Raw genomic sequence first — 25,754 nt, forward strand, 5'->3', positions numbered from 1 at the left:
AAACCTATTTTGGTTAAATTGTTTTCATTATATTTAAAACGCTATCAGAACGTTTCAATTGCGCAACAAACATACGCAATACGCAACTTAAATACAGCAATCCGTACGAAAAGAAGACTTCTCACCGTGTTAGGTAACGTCTGAACGTCGCCATGGCGACAAAGACGCGGAGATATCTTGAGCATGCGCACCATGAATGGGAGTGTTGTATTTTCAGTGGGCAATGGTGGCTCAGTTGGTTAAGGCTGTGGGTTACTTGATCGGAAGGTCGGGGGTTCGAGCCCCAGCATCGGCAAGTTGCCACTGTTAAGCCCTTGAGCAAGGCCCTTAACCCTATATGTTCCAGACCCCAGTTTCCTAATTGGGTTATAAGAAGAAATTTCACTGTGCTGTAAAGTACATGTGACAACTAATTTAATCTTCTTCAGTACGCTTACTTTATGACACAAGTCGATTTTAAATTAAATATCAAACGATATATTTACTCAGAAGCATTTACAAAGTAAGTGTATGCATTATTTGGTCAGTTCTACATTAATTTTGGCTAGTTATTTTATTGTGCATTAGCTTTTGGTTAGTTCTGCATTATACTGCTTAGTTCTGCACTATTTAATTGGTTAATGCACCTTTACTAATTGTCAATTCAATCTAATTAGGCACAGGTGGACTGCAAGTAGTACAAGCATCTCAAGGACTTCTAAAGGAATAGGCACCCAGAGCTCAATTACCATAAAAAGGCCTAAATGCTTATTGTAAGCTGTATGTACTACACACCCTTTTTAATAATTTAGCAACACACTCCAAACGCCTGTTTTAACAGGTAAAGGATGATGTATTTCTGAAGGATCAGTGTCCATGTTTTCAAGCAGGATATGATGAAGAGCCTGACAACTTATCAGTTGAAGCAAAAACAGGCATCTAGGACGAAGGTGTGGGAACATGTCGGAAAAGAGAGTGACTGCATTTATGCGTCAGAGAAGAGAGTGGGTTGTACATTTCCCCATATGCTTTATTATCTAACCAAGTTTTACATCACCTGTTCAGTTAAGACACAGACAAGAATGGGAAAAAAGTGCTCACTTTATTTAGATTTACTTCAAGGCAAACCAGGCATTGGCAAAAGGCGTATAACATCTATAATTGATAAGTTGTGCAACATTCAAGTATAAAATAAAACTGTTCCCTGTGATGAAGTGATCCCCTTAATCCCCAATTTTTTTTTATAAATATGTATTCACTCTGCAGCAGAAAAAAATCCAAATCCCTAAAACATTAATAGGGTCTCAGGAATTCTGCTACAAAGGGCAGTAAACATTGGAGAGGTAGAGCAGGTTTAGAATGGCTTAATCAACCTCCTCGATGGTGGGACCAGAAGATCCGCCACCAGGAGCAGCTCCGGCTCCTGGGAAACCACCTGGCATCCCATCGGGCATACCACCTGGCATACCCCCAGCACTCTGGTACAGTTTGGTGATGATTGGGTTACAGACCTTCTCCAGCTCCTTATTTTGATGCTCATACTCTTCCTTCTCAGCAGTCTAAGGAGAAAGGGGAGGGGGTTTCACTTGTTAAATGTACATTTTTCTAATTACACATTTACATTAGCAAACAAATCTTTGCAATATGCACCACCTTAAATATTAAAACTTTTAAAGCCTCACCTGGTTCTTGTCAAGCCAGCTGATTACTTCATTGCACTTGTCAAGAATCTTTTGCTTATCCTCATCACTGATTTTATCCTTCAGCTTTTCATCCTCTACAGTGGACTTCATGTTGAAAGCATAAGACTCCAGACCATTCTTCGCAGAAACCTTGTCACGCTGCACATCATCCTCAGCTTTGTATTTCTCAGCTTCCTGCACCATGCGCTCAATGTCCTCCTTACTCAAACGACCTTTATTTAAAAAAAAAAAAGAAAAGTTAAGACCAGCTGGGAATAAATAGAACACCCTATCAGACTAAGGTCCTACAACTTACCCTTGTCATTGGTGATTGTGATCTTATTCTCTTTGCCAGTGCTCTTGTCAACAGCAGAGACATTCATGATACCATTGGCATCAATATCAAATGTGACCTCAATCTGGGGAACACCACGAGGTGCAGGTGGGATACCAGTGAGCTCAAATTTGCCGAGCAGGTTGTTGTCCCTGGTCATGGCACGTTCACCTTCATATACCTAAAACAGATAAACAAATGAATTTATACATGTCTATAAGCAAAGGCTATAAGCAAGATTAAATTTTAAATCGCTCAGACATCCAAGGAAGGTGCTTGTGCCATCTTTGGTCTTTTAAAACCTCTGGTGGAAACTACGAATGGCAGGAATCAACTTCATCATAGCGAAAAAACAAATCACAAACCAAGAAAATTTGGTCCCAACCTGAATCAGCACACCAGGCTGGTTGTCAGAGTAGGTAGTAAAGGTCTGGGTCTGCTTGGTTGGAATGGTGGTGTTGCGCTTGATAAGAACAGTCATGACACCTCCGGCAGTCTCGATACCAAGAGACAGGGGGGTGACATCCAGCAGCAGCAGGTCCTGAACATTCTCAGACTTGTCTCCAGAGAGGATGGCAGCCTGGACAGCTAAAAAAGTACAACTAAAAGTTAGTCATCTTACAGATAAACAGTGAAGATCATTTCACCCTCTTATGTCGCTCAGACATCCAAGGAAGGTACTTGGGCCATCTTTGGTTTTTCAACCTCTGGTGGAAACTACGAATGGCAGGAATCAACTTCATCATTGCGAGACGATACATTTGCAATTTGCAAAATTAACAAACGTGTAACTAACCTGCTCCGTAAGCCACAGCCTCATCAGGGTTGATGCTTTTATTGAGCTCCTTGCCATTGAAGAAATCTTGGAGGAGCTTCTGGATCTTAGGGATGCGAGTAGAGCCACCAACCAAGACAATGTCATGGATTTGAGCCTTGTCCATCTTGGCATCTCTGAGTGCCTTTTCAACAGGGTCGAGGGTTCCACGGAAGAGGTCAGCATTGAGCTCCTCAAAACGAGCTCTTGTGATGGAGGTGTAGAAATCGACACCCTCATAAAGGGAATCGATTTCAATACTGGCCTGAGTGCTGGAGGACAGGGTGCGCTTGGCCCGCTCGCAGGCAGTGCGAAGACGGCGAACAGCTCTCTTGTTGTCACTGATGTCCTTCTTGTGCTTGCGTTTGAACTCAGCAATGAAGTGGTTCACCATGCGGTTGTCGAAGTCTTCACCACCCAGGTGAGTGTCACCAGCAGTGGATTTGACCTCAAAGATGCCATCTTCAATGGTCAGGATAGACACATCGAAGGTGCCACCGCCAAGATCGAAAATGAGAACGTTTCTCTCAGCGCCAACCTATTTACAAAAAGAAAGGAAGGAATAAATTTGTACATGTTGAACAATTAATAAAGTAAAGGTAACAAGACAGCATGCACAATTTCGCTCAGACATCCAAGGAAGGTACTTAAGCCATCTTTGGTTTTTTACAACCTCTGGTGGAAACTACGAATGGCAGGAATCAACTTCATCATAGCGAAATGTATAATTTTTAATAGTAAAAATTAATAACCTACCTTCTTGTCCAGGCCATAGGCAATAGCAGCAGCAGTAGGCTCATTAATAATTCGCAGAACATTTAAACCAGAGATGGTGCCAGCATCTTTTGTGGCTTGACGCTGAGAGTCGTTGAAGTAAGCTGGTACTGTGATCACAGCATTATTGACGGTCTGTAAAAATCTCAGTAGTTAGCATATTTACCTAGTTATAAGTCACTTGAAAAATTAGGCTTCTTGGTTACTTTACGATGCTCACCTTTCCAAGATAGGCTTCAGCAATTTCCTTCATCTTGACCAGCACCATGGAGGAGATTTCCTCAGGATAGAAGTTCTTATTCTCTCCTTTATATTCAACTTCCACTTTGGGGCGTCCACCATCACTGATGACCTTGAAAGGCCAATGTTTCATGTCTGACTGAACCACGGAGTCTTCAAACCTTCTGCCAATCAGACGCTTGGCATCTAAAATAAGACTACAGTCACTTAAACAGAACTTACTCTAAAGCACTAACACATTTCATTTAAAGTAGAAATGGCAAAAATGTATGCGATTTAGTAATGGTACCAATTCTAGAGAAAAGAACTTTAAACAAATGCCATACTAACCAAAGATTGTGTTGGTGGGGTTCATGGCCACCTGGTTCTTGGCTGCATCACCAATCAACCTTTCGCTATCAGTGAAGGCCACATAGCTTGGTGTGGTCCTGTTTCCTTGGTCATTAGCAATGATTTCCACTTTGCCATGCTGGAAGACTCCGACACAGGAGTATGTGGTCCCCAGATCAATACCAACTGCTGGTCCCTTAGACATGGTTTCTAAAAAAAACACAAAAAAAAAAAAAAAAAACCAACATATTTTAGATAAAAAAAAAACCTAAATTAAACAACTTAATTTACCAGCACTGTATTGCGCCACCATAAGAGCAAAACTAATTACTACTGCGCAATAATGACTACGAGTCAAGACCACGTGGTCCGGCGTTCCAGAATGTTCAATGGCGGCAACTTCCGGTGATGCTAGCTATCTAGCTAACACGATGCAGGCCAAAAAAAAAAAAAGGACATTGTTACAGCTTGCTTCATAAGCGAGGCGAAACATTTTCTCTACCAAATGAAACGTTTGTCTTAAGTAAGGATTTTTTTTTAAGTAAAATGAATCAATTAATTAAATAGAAAAAAAATTAATCAGAAAGCGAAACCGTAACCCAAGTACCATGGTTCTTAAAATTACTGCGATTGTGTTCATATCTAATTGTTAAGTTAATAAAGTGGATAAGTTAGTCAACTACCTTTATGTATGCACATTGCCGGCATTAATCGACAACTTTTTTTCAGATATAACGTTATCTTTATCAGACGAATAGATTTCCATATAAGCCTAAGCCTAACATAATGGCTTTTAAAATTTAATGTTTTCAATAAAACTCATTAAAAGCGATCTGGTATTAAAATAAAAGGGTGTAAACGAAACAAAGCGCTAAAGGCCAGGATCCGGTCGACCAACCGAAGGTAAAAATGAAAAACAGCAAATTTCATAATACTAATGTTAATTACCGTGTTATACCTTAACGTATTTTTTAAACAAAACACAAAAAAGAAGCCAATATTTATCTACATTTTACTTACCAAAATTAGTAGCGGCTGATGGAAAATGGAGCTGTACTGAGGCGGTGCCTGCCTTACCTCGCTGTTGAAGAGAGAGCGAAGGAAACGTCGAGAACATGTATATATCGCCGGTGAACAGACCAATCACGTTCTCGAAAACTGGTCATCTTGACAGCAACCAATACAATCGTTCCAAACCTACTTTATCCCCGCCCAGAACGAATTTGCTAATATGTGACTGGCTCGACGCTGTTATCCTTCCTCAACTCCAGATCTAGAACCGGTTTCTCCGATCTCACTACGCTGATTAGAAACAGTCAATAAAAAGTGAAACTGATCTCAGATCAGCACTATTGTGTACTAACGTGACGTTTTATAGAACCATCTAGAAACCCACAGAACACGAGGTAGCAGAAGCTCATTCAGACAGGAAGGACTCAAAGAAAAAGAAATAATGAAAAATGATACAAATTTAAAGATACCCTATGGAGATAATATTATTACTAGATGGATATTGTTTGTTTAAGTCTCCTGTAATATTAATTACAATAATAATAATAATGATTATTATTATTATTGTATACAAAATAAAAGCCTGGGCAACAAGCAGCTGAAATGTTTAAAGAGGTATAATTATGCTGAATGATAGGATATAATCACTCACTCATTGTCTATACCAGTTTAGCATGTATACAGAGTCGCGGGGGGTCTGTAGCCTATGCCAGGAGACTTGAGAAGTTCTTTGGGGGTGGTCCCTGGACGGAGGCCAATCCACCACAGGGCACACTCACGCATCCACACACTACAGGTAGTTTGGGATTGCCATTTAGCCTAATCTGTATGACTTTGGACCTCCAACAATAAACTGGACTCTATTTAAACTTAAAGACATCAACTGATAAATTGAACTGCCCGCCACCTAACACACAGTATGGCTGCTATCCATTATCACCCAAATGAGGATGGGTCCCTGTTGAGTCTGGTTCTGTAAGGTTTTATAATATTTTAAGACAATGTAATCTAATAAGAAGATTCCTGTCCTTTGAGAACAGACCCCTCATTGTGCTTCCTCATGCCTTCTGTGGTAACACCTTCTATATCCTGTATCCAGATGAGGATACATCCAAATGGCTCTTGTCTGCTAGAACCCTTTTGTTTAATCAAGAGAATGCAAATGCATCTCCTCTCACCTGTCTGTCTTCGGGTCCCTCTATGACTGACATGTTAATGACTGGTTCCTTTGATGTTCGGGACGTAGCACCGTTTAAATGTGCTCTCTTTGCTGAGAATAAACAGAGATCTTCAGACATCATGCCTGCAGGTGTGTGTGTGTTTGTTTCTCCCGGTCGATCGGGCCCGGACTGGTAAGTGTATCAAGGTGCAGCGGACACAACAAGAAATAACTCTTATTCTCTTAGCTTAAAACTTAGCTTGGACACAGCTCATTTTAAACTTAACAGGTTTCTTTCAAGGTTTCTTACAACTGCCATCTCAAGGAGTTTTTCCTTGCCACAGTCGCCATTGGCCTCGGTTTGCTTATCAGGGACAATCTCATTACTTTGTTCATACACATTCACATTTCATACAAATTTCCATAATTTCATTTGATTGTGTAAAGCTGCTTTGTGACAATATTACAATTGTTAAAAGCGCTATACAAAAAATTTAATTTACATTTACATTTAGGCATTTGGCAGACGCTCTTATCCAGAGCGACTTACATTTTTATCTCATTATACATCTGAGCAGTTGAGGGTTAAGGGCCTTGCTCAAGGGCCCAACAGTGGCAACTTGGTGGTTGTGGGGTTTGAACCTGGGATCTTCCGAACCGTAGTCCAATGCCTTAACCACTGAGCTACCCCTGGCCCTAATTGAATTGAATGTGAGAGGAAGCCAGACTACACAGAGAAAACAGGGAGAAACTCCCTGGCCAAACCTGAACAAACCTGGCTGGGAATTAAACCTGAACCATGCAGGTGCAAGGCGACAGTGCTAAGCACTACATCACATTGCCACTTATGTGACATGATATATAGTTAATATTTATCTACTAATGTCATACGGTTCTCTAAACAACAAAAATATTAATGTATGGGAGCAATTATAATTAATTAACTGTAATTTTATAATTAACTGTAATTCTATAACTACAGTTAAAAGAAGGGACAAACAAGATTTATAACAAATGTACATGTTTATTGTCACTCATAGAAAAATATATATTATACAATTTCTATCAAAATATAAATTACACTTTTTTATATAAAAAATACAAAAAATATACAAAAAGAAAGTATATCTAGCTTATTATTCAAGCATTCACTCAGTATTCAAGCACCAATTCAAGCTACCATACCATACTAATGTTGGTTAGGTATGAAAGTCTCACAATGTTCACAGTTCAGTCTCTTTGATGCCAGATCTAGAAATAAAGTCCTGTGGGTTTTCGTTCACTACTTGTACAGAAGCAGATGTGGCCTGAGCACCATTCTCTAGTGGTTCCTCTGCTTTGTACTTTGTGAAACTGGTGTTCCAAAAGCCTAGAGAGAGAGAGCAAGAATTTAAGTTATGTGAACAAACCTGTTTATGTATTATCTAACAATTATTTAGTAAACCTACACTTAAGACTGTACCTTGTCTCCTCTGTTTTTGCTTCTCCTCACTGCTAGACTTTGATTTGCTGCTCTCCACTGACTGTTCAGACTCTTCGTTCTCTGTGGTTAAAATAAAAAAATTAGTAAAGAGATACTAACATATAAAAACTTATTTAGGATGTACATCATTTAGTGAATGTTAGTAAATTCCCCTTTTGTTGAACAGTTACCTTTTTTCCAGGCAATGTGTGCTTTCCTTAGCCGAACAAGGAAGAAGACAAGTACCACGAACAGGCAGATGATGAGGCATGTGACCAACAACACAAGCAATGCTGAATTTCCCTTTTTAATACTTTGTCTCTCATGACTGCTGTAATTGCCTAAAAACACAGATTAATTTGTGTGTCATTTAAAATAACTTTACACATAGTTCAATATTAGAAGAAGACTAAAGACCTTCAATGGGGAGGTTTATTAAATAAGAATAGGTTTATCAAATAATAGATTATTTGCTTTCTCACCATTATTGTCGCTTGATGACGTGATGCTGGTATTTGATGGTGTGCCCTCTGTTGTTTCAGATATTGATTCATTTGCTGCAATGAAACATTTAAGATGAGTAATGGTGACATTAAATTAAAACATTGTAGAATTTTTTTGTTTATGTTCTAATCATGTACATTTTTGTACAGATCATGTTAGGTAGATAAGGAGCCAGTTTAACAACCATGACTATGAATTACATAGCTGACTAAATGTGAGTAAGGAAACAGGCATAGTTTTTATGGTCATGAATTGTGAAGAAAAATTAAATAACTAATTAAATAACTAACAAATTAATAAAAATTTATATTTGGGTTTTTCAGTAAATTTAAAATGGATTTGCTAACTTTACATATGCTATTACATGCACATGAGAAATGTTACAATCTAAGAAAAGTTATCAGAACTTTAAATAGTAAAACATTTAAAAATTTGTCGGACATACAAATTATAATAAGTACAGTAATTATGCCATTTAAACATGAAATAGATGGTAATAAAGGTCATGGTCTTCTTTTAGATTGAGTATGGTGATAATTTTTAGATTGTATTGTATACATCCTCACCTGTAGTGTTGCTTAATACGTTTGCACTGTCATTTGATGAAATGTCCTCTGTGGTTTCAGCTACTGCAACTAGACATTTTAGAGAACAAATGATTAACATTAACGTTACTGAACAAATTGTAGCCATTTTTTTCAAAGCTCTTTTTAGGTTTTGTTTTTGTTTTAACTTATAAGGGATAACTCTAGTAGACTTTGAGTTTCTTACCTGTTGTATTACTGTAATCTGTGCTTTCTGACTGTGAATGACTACTGGTGAAGCCTAAAAAAAAGGATACCAATTAATGGAATACATGAAATGGGATACTAATAAACAATGGAAATATGTGTACAGTTTGTGTACATATACAATTGAACTATCCACCACTAGGTGAAGCAATAGTCAAAGTTGTCAGCCATTCTCTTACATATGCACTTTTCCTTTGGCTGAACATGTCTGATATTTTTCTAAATTACTAAAATAATCATTAAAATAGATATATTTAGGTTTATAACCATTATAGGAAAACCATTGTGCTTACTTGTACTGCTAAAAAGGTTTGAAATGAATTTTGTGTCTGTTGTTCCAAGTGTGGGACTGGGATATTTTGATGAGGTTGATGTATCTTCACCTACACAAAAGGATAAATACATTGAAATACATTGAAAATAAGTAATTACATATGACAGCTTATATTTAGTCAACTCATGATATTGAAATGTTCAAAATACTGTATAACAAAATACACTTATGAGAATAAAAACTACGTTTATGGCCCTATATGATCCCATGTTACACTAATCCAAATCCACTTGTCCAAATGTTTACCCTCAAGGTGAAACGTTTCTCAGTTTTCTGTAAACATCATTAGATTTATTCCTTCATTCACAAGAAACATAATCGCTTCTTATACATATACACAGACACACTCACTTATGTTAATAACAACTGTTAGGAAAACATTTGTGCTTACTTGTACTGCTAGGAAGAGTTGTAATAACTGTTGTGTCTGGTGTGGTACTGGGATATTTTGGATTCTTTGATAATGTATCTTCACCTGTGCAAAACGATAAAATATATTCATAACTTTGAAGTAGTTTCATGGGACAGCTGTGTTTGTGTGTTTATACAAAGAAGATTTATTTCTAAGCTGTATTTTTGAACTCAAGAAAAAAAAATTCGAAGTAGTTGTCATCATCATCATGTGTTGAAAGCGAAGAAAAAAAAAAAAACGGAAACTACCAAAGAGTCCACTCTGTAAACTGTGCTTTCATTATAGCCCAAAACCACGAAATCCCCTAGAATATTTCATTTCCTACTTTATGTTAAAATGCCTATTAAGGTCACACACCATGATGTACTACTCTGTTGTTTTCCGATGTTTTCTCATATACACATGTACTCACTCTGGCTTCCTAAATAAATGGAGTTTTCCAGGTAGAAATGGTAGAGAGCTGGATGATGGGCCAGGCACGTTACTCTAACTCTCTTCGTAGTACTTTTTACATTCAGATGGCTGACAGCTGTGTATTTCTTGGTTACATTGTCCCCTTCATAATTTGGAAGAGCTGGGAATAAATAATGAGTAATTGTAAGAATGAAAAGCATGACTCAACTGCATGTTTATAGCACTCAGTGTTTAACATTTTTAACTTTGTTTGAACTCAAAAAAGTTTCAATAATATATGAAAAGAGCCCTCATGTGTATCTTTAAGTTAAGCATAACATTTTTCAGACAAATGAGCATTTAGAATATAATTTCATAACCAACATAAAAACATGCTGGTTTATGCCTTCATTCACGAGACTGTTTGGTAAAATTTGTTTGTGGTTTGGTATACATATTTCTGAGTAGATAATCATGTACTTACCCTCAATCTCTACACCATTATCTATCAGCCATGACAGGCTGGGTGGATGTTCATTTGCTGAAGCAGTGCATGTAACAATTGTTTTATCGCCCTGCTCATCCTTTTCCAGTTTTGGAGCATCTACAAGTTCAGCAAATAATGAAATGTTACATTCAGCCAGCTGGTACGATTAACAACTATAAAATAAACTAGGGGGTGGGGGAGGTGGGGGGGTTGAAGTATAATCCTGGAAGGAAAATGCATATTTAATCTTTCCTTCCATGTCAATGTTGAACGCAGTTAAAGAATGTAAGCCTACATCTCATTATTTAATTTAACAGTGTGAGTAGGAAAATGTTTGCACTTACCTATGACAGTTACTTTAAACTTTTTCTCTGAGAATTCAGGATTGTAACGTACACAATTGTATACCCCTCCATCTTTGAATTTGATATCAGTCACCCGTATTGAAAATTTTGAATTGGTTAAAGCAACAAGGCTGGTCCTCTTGTCTTTCATGGCTGCAGATAAACATCAGAGACGAATAAATATTTTGTTTATAGTCTGTAGTAGACCATTAGTAAGTGAAAACCATAGGCTAATTAGGGTTATTCCATCATAAATAATAATACAGATAGTAGCCCAAGCTGAATTCCTACCTTTTATTTTGTTAAAGAACAAGGAAAGATTTTCTGGGTTTTTCCATTCAACTGGAGAACTTGTATGATGTTTTTTGAGCCGGCATGTCAGAGTCAGTGTGTCTCCTCGCATTACTGTCAAATGCTTCATAGCCAGACACTGTGTTAAGCCTGTAAGACAAACAGCAAATCTGTATGACATAAAGGTCTGATAAATATTGACTGTGCAGCACTTTAAATGTGCATTATGACCCACACCAAATCCCTCTGTAAACCTGCAGCATTGCTTACAACAAGCAATGTCAAGAGTACAGTGAGTGCAATAAGTGGAATAAAATGAATGCAAAATTGCCACTTGTAAATGGAAGATATGAGGAGCAGGTGAGACTGTGGTCTCCACTCACTCACTTCACACTGACTCATAATGCTACTTGCGCTCTACCCGGGTGGGCTGCAGACAGCAGACAGGAAAGACAGAGTGACAATATAAATGTATGCGTGAGTGTGCTGAGAGTGGTCGAGATCATTTGTATGCGGTGAGAAAGATGTTAAACAGGAAACCGAGTTAAAACATATAACGTATATTCCAACCTACTGTAGGAGTATTTTTTATAGTCATATGCTCAAAGAAGAAGTGTGGGTGATCGCCACCTCTGCTAAAGCTATGTCCAGAACCGTAGGTGAAGGTCTGTGAAGTTTCTGTTGGAAATTCTATATACATTTTTTCTCTTTCCTCATATGACGTAATGTCCTGCATTTCATTTATATATAAACACATATAGACAAAGATACTGAATATGTTTTTCATTAGTACAAACAAGTTGTATTGTTTGTTTGGTGTTATATATTTTTGAAGTCTTTTATATGATTAAATACTGCTTAAAATAAATCCTGATACGATAGTGGATTAAATTTTTTCCATCTTTACTTTTTATCCATATCCAGAAGGAAGAGTCTGTATTTACGCAGAATCTGTGATTAGTTTACATGTTTTTGTCATAATAGTACTGTAGACATTTATTCTTTTTAACCTCTTTATATCTGACAGTAATATCATCCATACATACTGAATATTCAGAACGTTTTACAATGTTTACACTAGACTACAGTAAATGTTTACAGCTTGTCTATACTGTATACATACTACTAGAGTAAGGAACATATAAACTCATGTTTGTAATTGTAAACACTACACACAAGCTGTACATAACACAAAAAAAATTGTTCAGTATTACCTTAGTAATGTATTATGCTAGAGCAAAAGTGTCTATTTAATCTGAAACTCTATTTTTAATGTACAAGATATTTATTATATCACTCACCTCCTATGATCAACACGAGAAGGCGAAAGTATAAGCTGTGTGTGTTCTGCATAGTGCAAGGCATGAGTCTGAAGCTGACTTCCTCTCTCGCTGCTTTTAAACACAAAGACTTCCATGACATCACTTATATGTCATGGAAGTCCCACTTAACTTTTTTTTATTTTTAACCTTCAGGGACATTTTGACCAGTCGCAACTTCCGTTTTTTTATCCACTGACCAGTGACTGCTTTCATGATACTTAATGGGGCACTCCAGGAACAATGTCAACTGATAAAAATCGAAGCTTGGTGGTTTTACAATTACTTCACATAGTTGTTGTTGTCCTGCAAAGTGAAAGTGCTTGCTGTATTAATTTTTTTTATTTCTAAACGTTCAAAACACTTAAATTAGCCAATACTTACAAAGGAGAAAAAACTCAAGTAAGGCAATTAATTGGCCTTTATGGTTTAGGCCCTGATTATTATTTTCCATTATTATTATTTTTAATTCTACTGTTGTCTAACAGATTTATTGTTGTTTGCATAATTGTTTTTTCTGCTCGTCTCTTTGGAATAATTTAAAATGGAGCTGCATTTAAAATATCTAAAAACAAAAAAACAGTGGTGCCAAGAAGGGTAGAAGTGGCAACATAAAACAGGTCAGTATATGTCAACCACAGTTACTTTTTATGGACCACTGCGTAGGTAGGTGGGGGAATGGGGGGCACGTCATTTCCACAGCACAGAGGGTGATAGGTGTGATTATGGTCTCAAATGGAAGATTGGTTTGCTTGATAGTGGGGTGCATTGACACACATGAGTCAAAGGCAAATTACTAATGACAGATCTGAAGATAGAGGTTGGTCGGTGTGTTAGAGTGTAGGTACAGTGGTGTGAAAAACTATTTGCCCCCTTCCTGATTTCTTATTCTTTTGCATGTTTGTCACACTTAAATGTTTCTGATCATCAAACACATTTAACTATTAGTCAAAAATAACACAAGTAAACACAAAATGCAGTTTTTAAATGATGGTTTTTATTATTTAGGGAGAAAAAAAATCCAAACCTACATGGCCCTGTGTGAAAAAGTAATTGCCCCCTGAACCTAATAACTGGTTGAGCCACCCTTAGCAGCAATAACTGCAATCAAGTATTTGCGATAACTTGCAACAAGTCTTTTACAGCGCTCTGGAGGAATTTTGGCCCACTCATCTTTGCAAAATTGTTGTAATTCAGCTTTATTTGAGGGTTTTCTAGCATGAACCGCCTTTTTAAGGTCATGCCACAACATCTCAATAGGATTCAGGTCAGGACTTTGACTGGCCACTCCAAAGTCTTCATTTTGTTTTTCTTCAGCCATTCAGAGGTGGATTTGCTGGTGTGTTTTGGGTCATTGTCCTGCTGCAGAACCCAAGATCACTTCAGCTTGAAGTGACGAACAGATGGCCGGACATTCTCCTTCAGGATTTTTTGGTAGACAGTAGAATTCATGTTTCCATCTATCACAGGTCCTGAAGCAGCAAAACAACCCCAGACCATCACACTACCACCACCATATTTTACTGTTGGTATGATGTTCTTTTTCTGAAATGCTGTGTTACTTTTACGCCAGATGTAACGGGACACGCACCTTCCAAAAAGTTCAACTTTTGTCTCGTCGGTCCACAAGGTATTTTCCCAAAAGTCTTGGCAATCATTGAGATGTTTTTTAGCAAAATTGAGACGAGCCTTAATGTTCTTTTTGCTTAAAAGTGGTTTGCGCCTTGGAAATCTGCTTGGAAAACCTGGGGTCTTTTGTGGCCTCTCGGATGAGTTGTCTCTGCGCTCTTGGGGTAATTTTGGTCGGCCGGCCACTCCTGGGAAGGTTCACCACTGTTCCATGTTTTTTTCCATTTGTGGATAATGGCTCTCACTGTGGTTCACTGGAGTCCCAAAGCTTTAGAAATGGCTTTATAACCTTTACCAGACTGATAGATCTCAATTACTTTTGTTCTCATTTGTTCCTGAATTTCTTTGGATCTTGGCATGATGTCTAGCTTTTGAGGTGCTTTTGGTCTACTTCTCTGTGTCAGGTAGCTCCTATTTAAGTGATTTCTTGATTGAAACAGGTGTGGCAGTAATCAGGCCTTGGGGGTGACTACAGAAATTGAACTCAGGTGTGATAAACCACAGTTAAGTTATTTTTTAACAAGGGGGGCAATCACTTTTTCACACAGGGCCATGTAGATTTGGAGTTTTTTTTTTACCTTAATAACGTAAACCTTCATTTAAAAACTGCATTTTGTGTTCAATTATGTTATCTTTGACTAATAGTTAACGGTTTTTGATGAGCAGAAACATTTAAGTGTGGCAAACATGCAAAAGAATAAGAAATCAGGAAGGGGGCAAATAGTTTTTCACACCACTGTATGTATTTTAGTTGTCAATTAATCCTATGTCTGATAAGTATAATGACTAAATAGTTACTAATGCCCTGGAACATTGTTATGGGCAGACTATCAGGTACCTACAGTAACAAGTTAATCTACAGCTTCCTGTAACATTAAGGATAGATTTTAAAGTACTTTTACTTGTTTATAAATCACTTAATGGCCTAGGACCTAAATACATTACAGATATGCTCACTGAATATAACCCTAACAGACCACTCAGATCGTTAGGATCGAGTCAGTTAGAAATACCAAGGGTTCACACAAAACAAGGGGAGTCCGCCTTTAGCCATTATGCTGCCCGCAGTTGGAACCAGCTTCCAGAAGAGATCAGATGTGCTAAAACATTAGTCACATTTAAATCTAGACTCAAAACTCATCTGTTCAGCTGTGCATTTATTCAATGAGCACTGTGCTACGTCCGAACTGACTGTACTATTTTATGTTTATCTAATTTCTTGAACTGTTTTTTTTTATTTTAAATTATGTTTTTATTAGTTTTAATTAGTCTTTTATTTTTTATTTTTTAATTAAATTTTAATTAGTTTTGTTGCAAACTGCATTTATTTTAATTTTAAATGAAATGTAAAAGTTTTTGTTAATGTCTTATTGCTATTATCTTTTATTTCATTTCATGTTTATTTTATTTTCTTCTATGTAAAGCACTTTGAATTACCACTGTGTATGAAATGTGCTATACAAATAAACTTGCCTTGGCCTTGACATAGACTATTTTCATGATTCACCTCTGGTTGTTATACATAAATGTATTTATTATTATTCATGAACAATTTGAAATGTTTAATGGAGTATCTATTATACTGCCTGATTTGGATGATTCAAACTGTAAAAATCTGTTCGAAACTAGCTTAGATGTAGATTTTAGTGTCACCTGTTCTGCTGCCAAAGAATTGTTTATTGCAGGCAAAATCAAGCACGAAGGACTACTTTTGGTTGACTCTAACAGATCCTATGACAAATTTTCTTTTTTCTACCTCTTATAAAAGTTCTAAGTCAGAAAACCAACTAATGCCATGGATTGAATAGAACAGTTTTACATTCTAGGGAGTCCTGATGTCTAGGCAGGTATCTAGGCATTCTAAATGTCTCACAGCTACCAGCTACCACCAAATTAGAACCATGGATTAACTGCCTGTGATTGCTTGGTTCAGGTGTGTTGATCTAATATTGATAATTTTTAGTGCACTATAAAAATTTTAAGAAAATATCAATCAATCTATCTATCTATCTATCTATCTATCTATCTATCTATCTATCTATCTATCTATCTACTGTGAACTAAGATCTCTGTTTTCTGTGAGAAAAAGTAAAGTATATTATTATTATTATTAGTGGTAGTAGTAGTAATAATTTGCTTTGAACGGTTTTCTTTGACAGTCTGTATTCTGGCATAATGTGGTATTATATTACAGTATGTAGGCTTAAAAGGTCACCCACCTAATCTGGAAAACCCTGGCCAACTTGATCTAATAAATACAGGGTAGGTAAAGTAGTGTGGCATTGCATACATTAAAAAAATTCAGTAATGTACAAAAGTATTAGGCACCCTGTGTTTTGTACAAATGTTGTTATACATATTTGTACTGACTTACTTACAGTACATAAGTTAGTACAAAAACATTTCTGATTTCCACATATTAGTATTTTCAGCAAAAGGTGGTTCAACAAAATATTAGAACATGTGATTTTTTTTTGCAGATTTTTGCAGATTATTGCATATTTGGGATGCCTTCATCATTGTTTTAGAAATGTAGAAAGAGATAAAAATTATAAAAGACCATTGACTTTCTACTACACTACTACCACTACTACTACAACAAACAATGCAAGCCTAATATATACAACAGAATATTTTAGTGTGTCATATCTACTGGAGAAACCATCTACTGTAAATATCCCTTAACAAAATTACTTTTAAGATATATGTTTACTCAGCAGGTAAAAGTGGCTGACCTGGATTTTTTTTTTTTGGCTGCTTACACCTTGTTTTTCATGTGGCCTATATGACATGTGTCTAAATAGCTAATGCATCTAAATGGACCCGCATGAGCAACGGGAAAAGGATTAATTTAGTGGCTAGTATCTACCCAAAGTGGTCAAAGGAAGGACAACTGCTGAACAGATGACAGGGTCATGAGGTCTAAAGGATCATTGATACAATATGTGTTGGGTTACCATGTGAATGTTAGCCTATTTGGCCTATTTGTCCTGATCCCATGGAAGAGCTACTGTACCACAAATAGCAGAAAAATATAATCCTGGCTATGATAGGCATCAGACACACAGTACATCACAGCCTGTTGTGTATGGGGCTGTATAGCCACAAACTGGTCAAAAGGCCCATGCTAACCAATGTCTCTGCGGAGCAAAGGGTTGCCTATTGTGAATTGGGTCATTTTTTTATTTTATTTTTTTTCATTAAATGAGTTCTTAAAAAAAGTCTAGAAAATACTGGTGCAGTTGGCTAAGTGTGTGCCACTTACCTAGGTAGAGGTGGCACCATGTGAAGAAGGTAAGTCGGAGGAGGCAGTGTGATGCTCTGATAATAATCTAATGGGCAAACAATGGAATTCATGTGAATGATATTTTGACACATACCACTTATCTAAACATTGTTGCAAACCAACTACACCACCTAAATGCAACGGTGTTTACTAATGGTCTTATTCAACTGAATAATGTGCCCTGCTACACTGCAATAATTGTACAGAATTGGTTTAAGAGTTCAAAATGTTGACATGGCCTCCAAATTTCCCAAATCTCAATCTCAACCTAAAGGGTGTGCTAGCGAACATGTTCAATAAATGCAAGGCCGTCCCTTTGAACTTACAGGAGTTACAGGATCTGCTGCTAACATCTTGGTGTCAAATACCATAGCACGCCTTCAAAAGTCCACACCCTGACAGGTCAGTGTAGTACCTGTCGTTGACAGGAAAATAGTTGAAGAAATAAAGTGAAAAAGCTGATCAACTTTAATGAAATCAGTGATATTATAATTTCAGGTACATGTCTGCCTGTATTTCTGTATGTTTCAAAGTTATCTGCCTAACTTATTAATACAAAACAAATGAAATTAAGTAAAGTTGAGTATCTTTCGCCTTGTTTACTCTAAGTTGTACTTCTTTTACTGTCAGCTAAATGCACTCCCTGTTCAGTAATCGGAAAATTAATCACAGATGAGAAATCGAAAAAGAAGGTTGGATAAAAATTACGTTTTGTATAAACTATGGTAACTATGGTGTATTAAAATTCACTTATACCACTTCACTGCTGTCATTTCAGTGAAAATATTAACTAATCCCAGTAAAAATATACAGTTATCTTTTTTTTATTTATTAATATCTATTAGTGCATGTGCTTGTTTACATTGAGCAGGTAGCAAATTATTAGTTTATTTTTAAGTAAATTATCCAACACGCTTTTACTTAACATTTTAATTTTATTGATGTTGCAAGTTTAACTTAAGGCTACTACCCAAGTAATGCAAAAGTTTAATTGAATTCTGTCCAGCTGGTTGATTTAAAATGCACCCACAGTTTGACACATGCGCAGTACAGGACTGTCGTGTTTGTGCATTGAGGGTGTTGGCAGCTTGTAGGTGCATTACAGTGATTTCTGTGTCTTTCACAGTAAACACGTTGATTGTCTCTGTTGAGTGATAAATATAGCCACACCCACTATAAGGGAAGAAGCGCTGCGAAAAACAACTCAACATTGTACCTAACATTTTGATTTCATTTATAGTTCAGGTTAAACTTAAGACTAATACCAAAAGACTAATAAAGTTAAATTAAATTCTGTTTAGCCAGCCTTGTGTGATGCTGTGACAAATCTGGCTGGACAGACATACAGATATATAGACCCACAGACAGACAGAGACTGGTTTCGGGTCATCCAATCATTGAAAGAGCGAGATTCCCACCAAATAACCAAACTGCTCTGGCCTGTCAATTTTGTTTGGCTTGCCATGTGTCACATGCATGCCACAGGCGTTACAACCCAATCAATAGTGGGCATCATCATCATCAACTTTTATGCTTAGGGGTAAAAATATATCTTCATTTAATTAACAGATCATCATCAAATGTATGCAGACGGAATCGCAGGTAACTTCTAGTTTATATATATATATATATATATATATATAGGTCTTCCAGTTGCTCCCGTCGAATGGTTCTACCACATCCCAAAGGCACTCTATTGGTTTGAGATCTGGTGACTGATTAGGTTTGAATAGAGGCTTCCATCCCACCTTACTGTATGTACAATTTGTTTGTTTAATGGTAATTTTGCTAAAAAACCTTTCAGGGACAACTGTTTTCTGACATTCAGTGTGAAAATAAAGATGGCGGAAGGGAAAGTGGATGTACTAGTAGTAGTCATAATTTTAAGTAGAAGTCAAAATTTCTGACTAAATAGGCTTCTTCTTTTATTTCAAGCATAGCGGAATAAATGAATATGTTTACTGTATAATATATATTTTTTGTTTTAATTCATGTACATTATGAAATAGGGTTTTGTGGCTGGGCAGCTAAATTTTACAGGAAAAAATATCTTTTGTTGTTCTGCTGTAAAGACTATAAAAAAAAATCATGATTTACATAGTGTGTAATATGAGATTCTGTTATCCTTTTAAAAGATTCTCAGAAAGTGCATCCCTAAGAACATTCAGGAACACAGTTTTTCCCCTTATTGAACGTAGCACAGAACGAGCTCGAAGGAACCAGAATGTTCCATCTGCAGGTGGGGGCGTGTCCTTGCAGTTGCGCGCAATCTGATTGGCTGTCTGCTGCACACGGCGCTCAGGAATAAGCGGCTTTCCCTGCAGTGTTCACACTCTGTATTTCTTCATCCCTTCTCTCTAACCCAAACACACAGACACACGGAGCGGTATAACCGGCACCGGCAAGAAGATACATCACCAGGTAATATTGCTCACCTATTTTTTTGCTTGCATTTTGTGCTAAGGTAAAAACAGAATAACCCTTGTTATATAGCTTAGTAAATATGTGATTGGATGGTATACATTTTCAAAAAGTCAAAACCGTGACATAGTAGAAATGTCAGACCTGATGATTATTATTAGTAACAGCTGATGAGTGATGCTGAAGGCAGATGGCACATAAGGACTTCCTGCAGTCCAGCATTGTCCTTCAAATCAGCGGCTGGGGGAAGGGAAACGCATTATTTCTACCCCACCCGCATTCTGGCAGTAGGGTTTTTAACAAGGATTGGCCAGGAAGTAAGACTTTACAGCGTTTGTCCAGTCAGATATGTGGGTTTAGCGCAGAGGGCGGGATTTTTCGTGACAAACGGGTAGAGAAAAAAAAAAAAAAAAAAACCCAACCCAGCAGCAGAACTGAATGTACAAGTTATATTTTATTATGACATTTTACTTTATTTTATATACATTTTGTAATTCTTCACCTCGTATTTTGATATTCTTTATAAGGATTTTTTTTTTCATGAATGTTAATATCAACATAAAACCTGAAAATATGACTTTCAATTCAAATATGATTGATTTAGAATATATTAATATTTGAGGCTATTCCTTCTTATTGACGTTACCTTAGAATGCTGGACTTTAAACTTGTTTTTATGAAGGTTATTTTTATGCTTGGAGGGTTCTGAAAAACCTATACCTGATTAATATTTTACTGCCAAACCGTATCCTCAGTCTTTGTCATCTGAGATCCCTTCCAGACTTAAGCACTAGATGACTTTGTCTGCTGAGTGCAGAGAGAACTTGCTTTTCAATTATCTATCTATCTATCTATCTATCTATCTATCTATCTATCTATCTATCTATCTATCTCTCTCTCTCTCTCTCTCTCTCTATCTATCTATCTATCTATCTATCTATATATATGTATATATATGCAAAACTCAAGCTCCATATGTCTAATCTTTATATATATATATATATATATATATATATATATATATATATAAAGATTAATGTGTGTGTGTGTGTATATATAATATGTAATAATGTTTCCATTTTGTGTGTATAGTTTAGTCCGGTTGCTTGGTTCGGTTTGTCATTGGTGCATCTAAGTTACAAAGTATCTTTTTACCTCTTTTTTCAGGCACCATGTCAAAGGGAACTGCGGTTGGTATTGATCTGGGGACCACATACTCCTGTGTGGGAATCTTCCAGCATGGCAAAGTGGAAATTATTGCTAATGACCAAGGAAACAGGACCACACCAAGCTATGTGGCCTTCACTGACACAGAAAGGTTGATTGGTGATGCAGCCAAAAACCAAGTGGCCATGAACCCCACCAACACAATCTTTGGTTAGTCTGAATTTTCCCTTTATTTTGCTACAGTTTGTCAAGTCTTAATGATTTTCCTGTGAATTCAAGTCAAATTAAATAAGTTGTTCAGTTTGAGTGACTGTAGTCTTATTTCAGATGCCAAGCGTCTGATTGGCAGAAGGTTTGAGGATCCGGTGGTTCAGTCAGACATGAAACATTGGCCTTTTAAGGTCATCAGTGATGGTGGACGTCCCAAAGTAGAAGTTGAATATAAAGGAGAGACTAAGAACTTTTATCCTGAGGAAATCTCCTCCATGGTGCTTGTTAAGATGAAGGAAATTGCTGAAGCCTACCTTGGAAAAGTAAGTATATTTTTAGACATGTAGTGTCATTTAACTAGATGAAGATTCTAAGTACTAAGCCAAAACATTTGTTGCAGTCTATAAGCAACGCTGTGATCACAGTACCAGCTTACTTCAACGACTCCCAGCGTCAAGCCACAAAAGACGCTGGCACCATCTCTGGTTTAAATGTTCTGCGAATTATTAATGAGCCTACTGCCGCTGCTATTGCTTATGGTCTGGACAAGAAGGTAAAACCACCATGGTGTCTAAATTAATACCAACAATTTTTCATTTAAACTTGGCATGTGAATGCTAAATGTTTTCATAATTTTAGGTTGGATCTGAAAGAAATGTCCTCATTTTCGATCTTGGCGGCGGCACCTTTGATGTGTCTATCCTGACCATTGAAGATGGCATCTTTGAGGTCAAATCCACTGCTGGTGACACTCACCTGGGTGGTGAAGACTTCGACAACCGCATGGTGAACCACTTCATTGCTGAATTCAAGCGCAAGTACAAGAAGGACATCAGTGACAACAAGAGAGCTGTTCGCCGTCTGCGCACTGCCTGCGAGCGGGCCAAGCGCACCCTGTCCTCCAGCACTCAGGCCAGTATTGAAATCGACTCCCTTTATGAGGGTGTCGATTTCTACACCTCCATCACAAGAGCTCGTTTTGAGGAGCTCAATGCTGACCTCTTTCGTGGAACCCTCGACCCTGTTGAGAAATCTCTCCGTGATGCTAAATTAGACAAATCTCAGATCCATGACATTGTCTTGGTTGGTGGCTCTACTCGCATTCCTAAGATCCAGAAGCTCCTCCAGGATTTCTTCAATGGCAAGGAGCTCAATAAAAGCATCAACCCTGATGAGGCCGTGGCTTATGGAGCAGGTTAGTTACATGTTTGTTAATTTTGCAAATGTATGGTCTTACAATGATGAAGTAGATTCCTGCCATTTATAGTTTCCACCAGAGCTTGAAAAACTAAATGGCCCATGTACTTTTCTTGGATATCTGAGCGACAACAGAGGGTGAAATGATCTTCACTGTTCATCTGTAAGATGACTAACCTTCAGTTTTATTTTTTAGCTGTCCAGGCTGCCATCCTCTCTGGAGACAAGTCTGAGAATGTTCAGGACCTGTTGCTGCTGGATGTCACCCCCTTGTCTCTTGGTATTGAGACTGCTGGAGGTGTCATGACCGCTCTCATCAAGCGCAACACCACCATTCCAACCAAGCAGACCCAGACCTTCACCACCTACTCTGATAACCAGCCTGGTGTGCTGATTCAGGTTGGAATCATATGTAAAACCTGTTAATTTGTTGTTTTCTACCAGTGCTGGGTTTATAATAGCTAAATTTGTACATTACTTGGGAATTTAACTGTGTTTATTCATGTTCTTACTAGGTATATGAAGGTGAGCGTGCCATGACCAAGGACAACAACCTTTTGGGCAAATTTGAGCTCACTGGAATCCCTCCAGCACCTCGTGGTGTTCCTCAGATTGAGGTCACATTTGATATTGATGCCAATGGCATCCTTAATGTGTCTGCTGTTGATAAGAGCACTGGCAAAGAGAATAAAATCACAATCACCAATGACAAAGGTAAGTTGTGACTCCATAATCTGCTGATTGAGTTTTTTGTTTAGTTTTATTCTGGTTTCATAAACATTTTTATTTTTTTAACAGGTCGCCTAAGTAAAGAGGACATAGAGCGCATGGTGCAGGAGGCTGAAAAATACAAAGCTGAGGATGATGTGCAGCGTGACAAAGTGTCTGCAAAGAATGGTCTGGAGTCTTACGCTTTCAACATGAAGTCCACTGTAGAGGACGAGAAGTTGCAGGGCAAGATCAGTGATGAGGATAAGCAGAAGATCCTGGACAAATGCAATGAGATCATTAGCTGGCTTGATAAGAATCAGGTGATCTTAACTGTTCCTCTATTTATGTCCATCTTATGTCTTAGCTACATATTACTATTTGCTATTAAAAGTATTTTTTTTTTCAATAATATTGTTATTTCTCAGACTGCAGAAAAGGAAGAATATGAGCATCAGCAGCAAGAACTGGAGAAAGTCTGCAATCCTATTATTACCAAACTCTATCAGAGTGCTGGAGGCATGCCAGGTGGAATGCCAGGTGGATTCCCTGGAGCTGGTGGTGCACCCTCTGGTGGTGGATCATCTGGACCAACCATTGAAGAAGTTGATTAAAGATAAAATAGCAAAGACATAGACTAACTATATCTTGTTGATCCCAGTAGGCCTGACCTGTATGCAGTGACCTATGACTACTTAATAGCTATTTTGTGAGCTGAATAGAATGCACTTTAAAACAAGAAAAGTATGAAGACTTTACACTGAGTAAATAAATGAATCACTATCACATGTTCCCTTTGTCATTCAGTACATTGTAATCAGTTGTTCATTTATCATAATCAAAATTGCTAGTGTTAAATATTGTGCTAAGATCTAATTGTGCTGTGTGGGTGGGTTATCACTTTCAAACATACAGCGGTTTCATTCTGTGTAATGCACGTCAGGGGTTGTTTGGATTTAGGGCTGGAGGATTCATACATATTATTGCGTACCAGGACTGTGCTTCCTTCACTCAAATTCAAAAAGGAACACTGGGCATGAATGAGAAGAAAAACATCCTGTCTGTTTCAAGTCACAATGCACACACACGTTCACATACATTTCAGTGTGAAAACATAATTCACTTAATGTAAGAAACCAAACACTGGTGATCTGCTTCCCTATGTACCGATGTAGTCTTTCGGTTAGATGTAACTTGTGATACCGCTATAAGTTGGTCATGCATGCTTACAGGGAGGAAATATCGGGAGAAGAGAAAGCTGAATGAACAGAGTTTTACGTTGATTATATAAATCAATGATTTTGTCTCTAACTGTCAAATAAAACAAGATATGGTTCAGAAGCATGTCATTTTTTTTAACAGGTATAACCTCCAACACCAGTATTGACCCTCCATCACCATAAGTGAGGTGTTGTGTGGCTAAGTTTTGATTATTATTATTATTTTCAGGCATTAAATAAATATAATAAATTAGCTTGACAGGAAACGAGTTTGCAGAAATAGTTAAAAGGTAAAGCTAAAAATATCCTGATCACCTTTAATCAGTGATATTTTAAAAATAATCAGTTTAGCTGTTCTAAATAATATCTATTTGTGAAAGTACTGACCAACATATATAATCTTTCTTTTATTTCTATGGATGCTATATAATATATATAAATAATATTTTATAATACCACTCTGTAAGTTTAAAACCTTTCAGACACTTTCGGTTGAAAAGACTAAGGTCTTTTCAAGTGTAGGGAGCACTCCTGAAGCCCCTTTTTGTCTCTGTGGTGGCCACAGCTATCTTCTATGGAGCGGTTTCCTGCAGACAGAAAGAAACTGGACATACTAATAAAGAAGGCCAGCTCAGTTCTGTGGATTCCCCTGGACACTGTACAGGAGGTGGGAGAAGAATGATGGTAGCTAAGCTATCGTTATGACTCTCACCTTTTGTATGCAACAGTTACAGTTCAGTCCAAGCAGCTCCTTCAGTGACAGACTGTTACATCCTAAGTGTCTAAAGGAGCGATATCAAAGGTCTTCTCTAGACGCTGCGATATCGAAGGTCTTTTCTAGATGCTGCTATTGGACAATCAAATCTGCACCCAGTGAACCGGTCTTCATATTTCACACTCTTGTATTCTGTTACAAAATCTAAATTTAAAAATATAGTTACCATATTTACAATATCTTAAACATAGGGATACTATCTTACAATATAGTTACAATATCTTAAATTTGTGTGCAATAACATCATTTTAAACTGCAATATTATCCTAGTGCAATTAATTGAAATAGAAACTGTGCAATGACATTTTAAACTGTTCAATGTTAGCTTTGTGCAATTTGTTTAAAAGAGCAACTATTGTATTGTTTTTCTTCCTTTTCTTTTTTGTATTTACACATTGTACTGTCCTTACTTTTTATTTGTACATTTTTCTTTGCTGGTGTAACAAAAAATTTTCCCCACTGTGGGACAATCTTATCTTAT

The 25,754-nt window shown here is 37.2% G+C and overlaps 2 protein-coding genes, 3 non-coding genes and 1 pseudogene across 5 annotated transcripts; 1 reads left to right on the top strand and 5 right to left on the bottom strand.

The window, feature by feature from the left end:
• Window positions 1–1,062: 1,062 nt before the first annotated feature.
• LOC128545692 (heat shock cognate 71 kDa protein) lies at window positions 1,063–5,327 on the bottom strand. Its single transcript, XM_053516212.1, has 9 exons — window positions 5,174–5,327; window positions 4,154–4,363; window positions 3,804–4,009; window positions 3,566–3,718; window positions 2,792–3,347; window positions 2,381–2,583; window positions 1,978–2,176; window positions 1,662–1,894; window positions 1,063–1,538 (listed from the first exon to the last, which is right to left on the bottom strand). Exons 1-9 carry the CDS (start codon window positions 5,268–5,270, stop codon window positions 1,344–1,346), a joined length of 2,052 nt encoding a protein of 683 aa, XP_053372187.1. The 5' UTR covers window positions 5,271–5,327; the 3' UTR covers window positions 1,063–1,343.
• On the bottom strand, window positions 2,247–2,343 carry LOC128505800 (small nucleolar RNA SNORD14). Its single transcript, XR_008355634.1, has one exon. It is a non-coding gene; the product is annotated as a small nucleolar RNA SNORD14 (small nucleolar RNA).
• LOC128505801 (small nucleolar RNA SNORD14) lies at window positions 2,652–2,746 on the bottom strand. Its single transcript, XR_008355635.1, has one exon. It is a non-coding gene; the product is annotated as a small nucleolar RNA SNORD14 (small nucleolar RNA).
• Window positions 3,432–3,528, bottom strand: LOC128505799 (small nucleolar RNA SNORD14). The gene has a single exon (XR_008355633.1). It is a non-coding gene; the product is annotated as a small nucleolar RNA SNORD14 (small nucleolar RNA).
• Window positions 5,328–7,333: 2,006 nt separating the features above from the next.
• On the bottom strand, window positions 7,334–12,715 carry LOC128545693 (cytotoxic and regulatory T-cell molecule). Its single transcript, XM_053516213.1, has 13 exons — window positions 12,643–12,715; window positions 11,342–11,491; window positions 11,051–11,203; window positions 10,704–10,823; window positions 10,239–10,400; window positions 9,806–9,889; window positions 9,374–9,463; window positions 9,061–9,114; window positions 8,856–8,924; window positions 8,268–8,342; window positions 7,977–8,126; window positions 7,786–7,866; window positions 7,334–7,692 (listed from the first exon to the last, which is right to left on the bottom strand). The coding sequence occupies exons 1-13, from the start codon at window positions 12,704–12,706 to the stop codon at window positions 7,547–7,549; spliced, it is 1,398 nt and encodes a 465-aa protein (XP_053372188.1). The 5' UTR covers window positions 12,707–12,715; the 3' UTR covers window positions 7,334–7,546.
• Window positions 12,716–19,887: 7,172 nt separating this feature from the next.
• LOC128545736 (heat shock cognate 71 kDa protein-like) lies at window positions 19,888–24,087 on the top strand (annotated as a pseudogene).
• Window positions 24,088–25,754: the final 1,667 nt, after the last annotated feature.

The sequence above is a fragment of the Clarias gariepinus genome, chromosome 17, assembly GCF_024256425.1.
Source record: "Clarias gariepinus isolate MV-2021 ecotype Netherlands chromosome 17, CGAR_prim_01v2, whole genome shotgun sequence".
In the NCBI taxonomy this organism is placed as follows: Eukaryota; Metazoa; Chordata; class Actinopteri; order Siluriformes; family Clariidae; genus Clarias; species Clarias gariepinus.

Excerpts from the sequence above, each read along its gene's own strand:
- LOC128545692 (XM_053516212.1), bottom strand. The coding sequence starts at position 5,270 with ATGTTCTCGACGTTTCCTTCGCTCTCTCTTCAACAGCGAGGTAAGGCA. Across the intron at positions 4,010-4,153 it reads CCCCACCAACACAATCTTTG|ATGCCAAGCGTCTGATTGGC; the intron begins GTTAGTATGGCA and ends GTCTTATTTTAG. Across the intron at positions 3,348-3,565 it reads CCTATGGCCTGGACAAGAAG|GTTGGCGCTGAGAGAAACGT; the intron begins GTAGGTTATTAA and ends TTTTGTAAATAG.
- LOC128545693 (XM_053516213.1), bottom strand. The coding sequence starts at position 12,706 with ATGCCTTGCACTATGCAGAACACACACAGCTTATACTTTCGCCTTCTC. Across the intron at positions 10,824-11,050 it reads GTTTAAAGTAACTGTCATAG|ATGCTCCAAAACTGGAAAAG; the intron begins GTAAGTGCAAAC and ends CTGAACTTGTAG. Across the intron at positions 10,401-10,703 it reads TAATGGTGTAGAGATTGAGG|CTCTTCCAAATTATGAAGGG; the intron begins GTAAGTACATGA and ends ATTTATTCCCAG.